The sequence below is a fragment of the Rissa tridactyla genome, chromosome 2 (assembly GCF_028500815.1).
Source record: "Rissa tridactyla isolate bRisTri1 chromosome 2, bRisTri1.patW.cur.20221130, whole genome shotgun sequence".
Classification (NCBI taxonomy): Eukaryota; Metazoa; Chordata; class Aves; order Charadriiformes; family Laridae; genus Rissa; species Rissa tridactyla.
In genome coordinates, this window is record NC_071467.1 from 137,398,079 (window position 1) to 137,407,243 (window position 9,165).

At 45.9% G+C, this 9,165-nt stretch overlaps 1 protein-coding gene across 2 annotated transcripts; it reads right to left on the reverse strand.

The window, feature by feature from the left end:
• Positions 1-629: 629 nt before the first annotated feature.
• On the reverse strand, positions 630-4,003 carry ARL4A (ADP ribosylation factor like GTPase 4A). Of its 2 annotated transcripts, none has more exons than XM_054192064.1 (2): positions 3,832-4,003; positions 630-3,191 (listed from the first exon to the last, which is right to left on the reverse strand). In XM_054192064.1, the coding sequence occupies exon 2, from the start codon at positions 3,105-3,107 to the stop codon at positions 2,505-2,507; it is 603 nt and encodes a 200-aa protein (XP_054048039.1). In that variant the 5' UTR covers positions 3,108-3,191; positions 3,832-4,003; the 3' UTR covers positions 630-2,504. The 2 variants fall into 2 exon arrangements, with proteins under 2 accessions (XP_054048039.1, XP_054048038.1); XM_054192063.1 differs by lacking the exon at positions 3,832-4,003 and adding an exon at positions 3,456-3,603.
• Between the last annotated feature and the right edge of the window lie 5,162 nt (positions 4,004-9,165).

Sequence of the window (9,165 nt, forward strand, 5' to 3'; positions counted from 1 at the left end):
CATCGGTTACATAAACAGAAATGAAAATATCAGGTTTTTGAGAGATAGGTTTGGATGTTCTTGTTCAAACTTCGCAATTTTGATTTGTAGACTTCTAGATGAGGTTTATCTCTTGTTTATGTTCAGGTCCTGAACTAATGAGAAGCTTCCGTATCTCTTGCCATATTCTACTCACTGACGTAAAATCCAAGGAGGAAATTCACCCAAGGCTTAAGTACACGTGAATCCCTCAGACAGCTTCAGATATATGAGCCTGAAGATACTAAATTAAGTACCACCTGTGAATACACGTGATAAATGCCCAACATCACCTATTACACACTGCATGTAACACAAAACAGGTTCGGCTATATAAAAGATTTTTCAAATTATGCAAGATCCATCACTTCAGAAAGGAGTCACTGCAGTTAATATTTCTTCTGTCAATATACAGATAGGCCATTGATTTAAAGTTTGTAATGAAACACCTGCAATTTGTAACACCATGAAATTTATGAGCCTCATCACATTTATAAGACTTTGGTTTTCAACACAAGTAGTTCTACTGTTATTAGAATCAACACGTGCACAGAGGTTGATGAGAATGTACCACTGCAGTACAAGAAGTCACACACCTCCTCTCTGCAGGCTTGTTTTGAATTGTTTATTGAGGTTTAAGAAGTCATCCACATTTCTATAAATATAGACATTACTTGAGTAAGTGACTTACAATGTCACCAGTGCAGGTACATATATAACCGACATACAAAAGCTCCACTGGAAGCTACTTCAGTTTATTCAAAAAGGACCAAGATGTCATTAAAAAAAAAACAAAACACAGCTGTCACTTTCAGTTATTGAAGACACTAAAGTGCATTTTTGGTTACCTCCCAGACAACAGCTGCTAGTTAAAAAGTTTGACTTTCTTTTTAAAAACATATCTAAGTTACATTGATTGACATTCAGGTTTGTAGCTGTCATCCTCCTAAATACATGGCAGCAAGTAAAAAAAAAAAGTATTACTTTGCTGGTTGAGTAAAAGGAGGAAACAGATTTATAGATTTTGCCTTTGTTTCTACTTTTTTTTTTAATCGGGTATTTCCACAAAAGTTTAAAGAGAATCTAACATTCTGATCAATTTTTACAGCACCGCTAAAGTTAGTCTTAAAAATCCAGGCTCTTTTTTAGCCCTTTTAATTGCCAGCCAAGTATCTAAAGAGTCACTTGAAGCTCTGTACCAGTAAGAAAAACCACCCTCCCTTTCCCGTCAAGCACTATCCTGCCCAGTTAACACTGTTTCACACTCTGTAAACAAGAACAGCTTAAAGCATAATTAAAGCAGAACACAGGCCCATCTTGAAAATCTTCTTCCCCCACTCCCCCCCCCTCCCCCCCGGCAGTGTCAAATGTTTTGAGTGTATAAAGCATTATTACATTCCTAACCACAAAATACTTTTAAGAGTCACGATAAAAAAAGCATACGTTGAAAGTGACATAGCAATACCACTTTAATAAAATGGGGTATTTTGGGGAGATACAAGATGTGCTCTGCTAATTTTAACTCCATCTTTACTTCATTATAATTTTGTTTTATTGCCAGAAAAGTCACCAGTAGAGCTAAGAATGCTGCACTGGTTAGGACCGCAACAGCCAGAGTTGTTCTTTAGAGCTCCTTTACTGCAATTAATTTACTTTTAACTTGATAGTAGGAGGACATAATACTCAGCATTCAGAAATAAATTGCTAATTTTCAGTAACAGTTTAAACCTGATTAGCACTGTATAATGATGAATGGCTATTTCTAAAAAATAAAAAACTTACATACCAAAAACATGCTATATGTTGGGAAACCACTTTTCCATGCTCCAGCGTGTTGTTTACATTTTTTACTTATCAAAAAGTCTTTCTTTTATCAGTTGAAGAATCCACAGCACTTAAATTTCAAGTATTTGAACTGAACATAATTAAATTTCAAAAAGTGCCAAATTAAAAAAAAAAACCTACACGTGTAGCCAAGCTTTCATAGAAATCCCCAAACAAGATAAAAAACAGCCTCTCAAAATAATGGGTTACTAGCTTCATACATGTTTTTAAAGCTGTATAATGTTCACCTAAACACTCCACTTACGAGCATTAGAAGTTTAAAAACACAGAACACCTTCAATGCAGATTTCTTGCAGAGGGCACCCTCAAACATATGAATACAACACTAAGCAGAAAACCCTCGTTTTATTTGGCTATTTAGACATCCATGTCACATATACCCACCCATCCATTTCCTGATAGTATTACATCATCTATTAGGGCTTCTGAAATAATGCAGAGCCATAAAACTCAGAAGAAACTAGTTTAAAAAAAAAAAGTTCCATTAAGTGCACAGCCTTCCACACGGCAAGGTTGTGCAACTGATTGTTTAACGTAACTAAGCTTAACGGCATCCAAACAAGCAGGCCTGGATTTGGAAGCTGTCTTATGTCAAATTTTGACCATGTAACTACTCTAAAATAGAAAGGTCAAAACAGAACTCATCTCTTCTTTTTCTGCTGCCTCAACATTTTCCTTCGCTTAATTATCATATCATGTAGTTTCTCCAGTCCCTCTTTGAGTCCATCGCCAATGATTGCACAGGTAGGCTGCAAATGCCACGGAGTCGAAGAACTCAGCTCACTCATTGCTAACATTTTCTCAATTTCAGAAAGGGAGAGAGAGTTCCTCAAGTCCTGCTTGTTAGCAATGATAAGGACAGGCACTCCTTGATTTTCAGATATCCTAGTAATTTTGTGAAGTTCTGTTTTGGCCTCCTCCATTCTCTCCACATCGACGGAGTCCACCACAAACACGATGCCATCGGTGCACCTTGTGTACGACTTCCACAGCGGCCTCAGCTTCTCCTGGCCGCCTACATCCCAGAAGTGGAAAGTGACCGTCTTCGAGTTGCCCAGCGTCACTTTGATTTTCTCCGTATTAAATCCTTTAGTGGGGACAGTGTTGACAAACTCATTGAACTGCAGTCTGTAGAGCACGGTCGTCTTTCCGGCGGAGTCCAGTCCCAAGATGACGATGTGGAAACTCTGGAAAGAAGGCAAGCTGGAGAAGATCGGCGTCTGGTCCGAGAGTCCATTCCCCATTGCCAGGAGGGAAGGTGACAGCAGGCTGCCACGAGCAGAGGCCGGCTCCCGCGGCTAGGCTCGCCGCCGCGCTACGCTCGGATCCTGCCAACGACACGACCGGCGTTACCACACGGCGGACCCCCCCACCTCTCCGGGGCCTCGGCCGGGCTTTAGCGGCCACAAGGCGCCGGCCCAGCGCCGCCGCCCCGGCTGCGGAGGAGACCACAGGCAGCGCGACGCGGAACGACACACGTCCCCCGGCCCGGCGGGCTTTGCCGCCCGGCGACGCGACGGCGGCCGCCACCGACACTGCAGCTCACCGGCCACCTGCGCCCCTCACCGCCACGGCCACCGCCCCTCGCCTACCGCTGGGCCTCGCCGGCGGGCACGTCCCTCAGCGCGGGGAGGCGAAAGCAGCCCGCGCCCCCATGCCCGCGCGCCACCGCACGCGCTGCCGTTGCCGCTGCCGTTGCCGCTGCCGTCGCGACTCCCCCGCATCTGGCGGTGAGGCGCCTCCCAGCCCGCGCCTAGCCCCGCGCGCCCCGCCCCGCGCGCCCCCATTGGCCCCGCCGCGCGGCGGAGGCGGGGAGGAGCGCCCGCTCCGCCTCGCCGATTGGCCGGCAGCAACGGCCACTCATGGCAGACCCCGATTTTATTACCGGCCTCTACCGGACGCTGGGGCTCAAGCGCGGCTGCGGAAGGCGCCGCCGCCACCGCCTCCTCCGGAACGCTGGGGACGTACCGTTCTTTCCACCCGCGCCCTGCCTGAGCGACCCCACTCTTCCCTCCGCGGGGTGGAGCCGCTGCCTCACACGGCCCCTGCGGGGAAAGCCGCCGATACCGCGCCCTTCGCCCACGGGCCCGTGGCCCAACGGGCGGGCGGCGCCAGCAGCCTCTCACCCGCTGCGGCGGGCGGGCGGGCGGCAGCACCCTGCAGGCCTCGGCGCCCCGCCCCTTCGCCGGGGACGCGCGCGCTCACTGGCTGTGGGCGCTGTCACTCTTAACCCCGCCCCCTAGCGGCGCGGGAGAGCGCTCGGCGGCGCCTCACGGCGCACCTGCGCCCCGTGGGGGGGACGACGAGTAGAGGCGGCAACGCCTTTCTCCGGCCGCCCGTTCCCGCTGGAATCCCCCCCGCCCCGGGAAAGCCTCCCGGTGCGGGTCGGGCGCCGCCTCCCCCGGGGCGACGAAGGGCCGCGGCTGAGGCTGCCCCGCTCGCCCGGCCGCGCCCGCTGGCGCCGCGCGCCCTTCCGTCGCCTAGCAACGGGCTCCAAACCGCCTTCCCGCAGCGGTGGCCCCGCCCACGTGACCCGCTGCGCGCGGCCCCAGCCCCGCCGCGCTGAGGGGACGCCGCCATGGTGGGGCCGGTTGTCCCTCTGGCGGCTGCCCGGAGTGGGGCCGGAGAGGCCTGGGCGAAGAGCGGTGCCCCGGGGAGGCCGGGGTGGCGCAGCGCGGGTGGTGCTGCTGTCAGAGCTTCGGTGCGCGGCCTTACAGCTCCTCATCTCTCGCAGTGACGCAGCAAAGTAGGCTCTAGGCCACTGTCCTGCCTCCGCGGCTGTGGAAAAGCGCAGGGGCTGCCTCGCCCTTGCCACCGGGAACCCCAGCGGACACTGATATAGGCGAAGTTAGAGGAGAGGGAAGCGGTGCAAGCGGGGTTTCTCGCTGTTGTTGCATAAATAAGAGTTGTCCCGGGCCCGGCTGTTTGTTGTTATCGCACTCGTGCGTTTTGCCTGTCCCCATGAAACAGGAGACAGTCCTGGAGGAGCTGAGGATAAGTGAGTGTATGAAATGGTCCTCTTTTAGATGCCTGGCATATAGAGATAGCAGCAGTGCTCCGGTCTGAATGAACATAAACATCACTTAGCTTAGTTACAAGGGAGGTTTCCCACAGCACAAGGATATGTTAAGTAATTCTGCATTTTAATATCTAAGCCTGATTTGAGCAGTGAAGTCTTTCAAAGTCAGAACTAATTACTAGTGTTTAGTAAGACATTTTTATATGTTACTGTTTCCAGAGCGTACTGGTTTTAGATGAGGCCTGGAGGAGCAGTTTGTCTCAGATATTCTTGCTACGTCTCCATCATTTTCTTCCTTCCCACAGCTCTCTTCACTTAGGTGTGTTTGCTACTAGTTTTCATACAGCTGTGGCAATTTAGATGGCTACTTCTGCCTGTGTTGGATGTATACCAGCTCAGCGTAAAATACCAATAGCACACAAAAGGATCAGATTTGCTGACTTCAGAGCAGGGCATACTAGGAAAATCTTAATCTATATCTTAGCTAGCTAGAAATAAGTAAATCAGTCTTTCTGATAAAAGCATGCATTTAACTGATAACTAACAGCTACTGAAGTCTGCTGTTAAAAGTGTGCGTTTTCTCTATTGTACCACAGTCATCCAAGTCTTTGACCAGCTGGGCTCCAGTAAAAGAGAAAAGGGAACATTTTCAATATTAACCTTGCATTTTTTCTAGAGGACTTTCAGGTTTCTTGATGTAGCTCCTGAAAAGTGTTGAATATTAAAGAATATTCTGGCAATCATGTTTTGTTTTGGTTTTTTTTTGTTGAAAACATTGGACTTTATGTGTTAAATCACAAAGAATTATGAAATCACAAAGAGTTATTGACGAGCGGCTGAACATGAGCCAGCAGTGTACCCAGGTGGCCAAGAGGGCCAATGGCATCCTGGCTTGTATTAGAAATAGTGTGACCAGCAGAAGGAGGGAGGTGATTGTCCCCCTGTACTCAGCACTGGTGAGGCCACACCTTGAGTATTGTGTCCAGTTCTGGGCACCTCAATATGAGAGAGATATCGAGGTGCTGGAGCGAGTGCAGAGGAGGGCAACGAAGCTGGTGAAGGGCCTGGAGAATAAATCTTATGAGGAGCGATTGAAGGAGCTGGGACTGTTTAGTTTGAGGAAGAGGAGGCTGAGGGGAGACCTCATCACTCTCTACAACTACTTGAAAGGACATTGTAGAGAGGTTGGTGCTGGTCTCTTCTCACAGGCAGTTAGTGATAGAACAAGAGGGAATGGGTTCAAGCTGCAGCAGGGTAGGTTTAGGCTGGACATGAGGAAAAAATTCTTCACAGCAAGAGTGGTCAGACACTGGAATAGGCTGCCCAGGGGGGTGGTGGAGTCACCATCCCTGGATGTGTTTAAGACTCGTTTAGATGTGGTGTTAAGGGATATGGTGTAAGGGAGAACTTTGTAGAGTGGAGTTGATGGTTGGACTCGATGATCCCAAGGGTCTTTTCCAACCTAAATGATTCTATGATGTATACAAGTAATTTACTAGTAAAAGGACATTGTATAGCAGCAAAGATTTCACAGTGTGCTTTAGGCAAGGTTTTATGTTCATAAACTGTTAAGATAGTCATTATAGTCCTACTAAAAACAGCAAAATTCTCATTGGTTTACATCTGAGATTAATGTTTCATTGTTTTTATCTTTGTTAGTTATTTACATCCTGATCTTGCAGATGACTCTTTTTGGAGGAAGTGGCCTGTTTGTATAGGAAAGTGATTTTATATCTATAGAAAAGTAGGGGTAAGTTACTATCCCTAAGGCCATGTAGTAAGATTTCTGCTTTGGCAGCATTTTATGCTACTTTTGCATAGTATAAAGAACAGCACAGCGCACAATGTAATAGGAAAGCATTTGTAGTGACAGTAGAAGTAGGCCTTAATTATTTCATGGATGGTTTTCAGTAATGTAAAATTGGTGGAAACCAGATAGAAATATCTTGTTAAGGACTATTACTAGAGATAATAGATTTATTCATAAAACGTGACAGGCTGAAATGAATCAAATTGACCTTTATCTCCACCTACAACATTATGTATTCCCGATTTTTAATGGAAAAATAAGCCTGTTGGATATTAAGGTCTCCTAAACTTTCATGTCTGATTGTTACCAAGATCTGTTCACGCTTTAACACAGCTTCATAATAACCTATTTTACAATTAATTCCACAGGGAGTGATATGGTCCAGCTCCTACTTTTATTGGAGGTATTTTAATTTTAACCATAAAATGCGGAAAAATTGCCTTTATCCCTTGCTCTGCTGAAAAGCAATCAATACATAGTAACAGATTTTGGTGCCCTTGACAAGGGAAGGATACAGAACTGATGATTTTCTGGATATAGCACATCCAACACACAAGGAGAAGAAGAAATCTCATAGATATGTGTTGCTTTGGAAGGAGAGTTTTATGACATCATGGAGATAACTTTAAGATTAGAAAGAAATTAACATCTTTGGCAAAATGAGCATATCTGTATTTGTAAATATATACATGAAAATGATCCACGCTGTCCAGAACATGCTTGAAGAAGGAGATTGTTTTATTTCTCTCTCCCTCCCTCCAGTTAATTTATCTCATCCACCTGTTGTAACTTGTTATAAAGTGAATTATGAACTCTCTTGGGCAGGGACTATTTTTCATTGTAAGTCTTCTTTGTGTTTAGCACCTTGATCTTAATTAATGCCTGTAGGCATTTCTGCAAAACAGCTATTAAATAACAATCCAAGTTGATCAACTCCTCCCATGCACTTCATGCTACTTTAGAAGTCAAACGTGCAGACTGGGCAGGTGTTCCAGGTGTTATGAAGGGAGTAATGGTATCTAAATTAGTGGGAGTGTAAGAAGGCTGACACATTCAACCTCTGATCATTGAAGGTAAGGGTGAAGCAAGGCTTTGAGTATCCTCTAGAAGTCTTGAGTGAAGGAGGGTGGACAGCAAGAAGTATACTTACTTTCTTTTTAAGTATGTAGCTAAATGGGGGGTAGGGGGTTGTTACTAGATGGCAGGTGACGATAACCGCAAGTTGCGTGTACGAGGAATCTGAATAGAAAAAGGCTAAAGCCACGTGCAGACTTTGTAATGCAGAATAAGGAGCTGCCTAATTTCTGTGTTGAGGTCATTTCGCCTACTGATACTTCCCTCGCTTCCTATCTGACTTGTCTGTGGCGCTGAGTTCTTTCTGGCTCAGCATTCCTTAGCTCATGAAAACAACTGCAACTTGAGCTTCTCTGGGCTAAAAACCTTCTTCCCTTTCCCCCTTGATACCAATTTACCGGGGTGAATGGTAATATATTATTTTCTACGTATGTTTCATATGTATAGTTTACATACATTTTTCCACACAGAAAAGGTAGCCTGGGACAAACCTTTGTGTTTCAAGAAAAAGAAGCAGCACCTGCATAGCATGTGGTTTCTTCATTATAGTAGAATAGTTTTTTGGGTTTTGTTTTTGTTTTATAAATTCCTAAATGGTCCAGGAATAATTGTGGTTCAGGGGAGGCTAAAGCTGCAGCCATTGACTACCTCTATGAAACATGGATAGCCTTATTAGGGGTATGGACTATGAAACTGATAGTGGGGAGAGAGGCGTAGTAAATGTTGCCAAGAAAGAATTGGCATGGAGTGGAAAGAGAAGACTCTTGGAAATTTTAATTCTGTTACCCAACAGACATTTAGGTTACCTTTTAAAACATATGACCTCATGTGCTGCAGGAGCTATCTCACAGTGCCCACATAACAACAGAAATGCAAAGGATCATCAAATGTCCACTTGCAAGGCTGCAGGTGTACTTCACAAGAAACGGTCTTTCATATGGAAATAGCAATTCATGGAAACACCAGTGGGCTTGAGTTTCCTTGGCCAGATTAGTACAATACTCCTTTTGTTTCGGCTAAATACCATCATTCTGTAGAACAGGCTAATGACATTTATTATCCAATTCAATATCTAATCGCCTTAGCAGTTATTTTTTAATAACACTGAGTGTTGTGAGTCGCAGGCAAATCAAATGAAAAATGAAACATAAGACAAATAAACCAAATCCCACATACTGCAGATGCAGAGGGATATGGCCAGAGCTATAAACAGTAAAGGACAGAAGCGAATGTGAGCAAATGCGGAAGGAGGGAGAGGAAGAAACCAGCTGCATCATGGAGCTGCATTAGTCACAAACCACATAGGAACGAAGTCACGAGGAGAACAAAATTCTTGCAAGGACGATGCACGGGCAGCTACAGGTACCTGGCATAGAGTGATGGGATCCCAACACCTGTC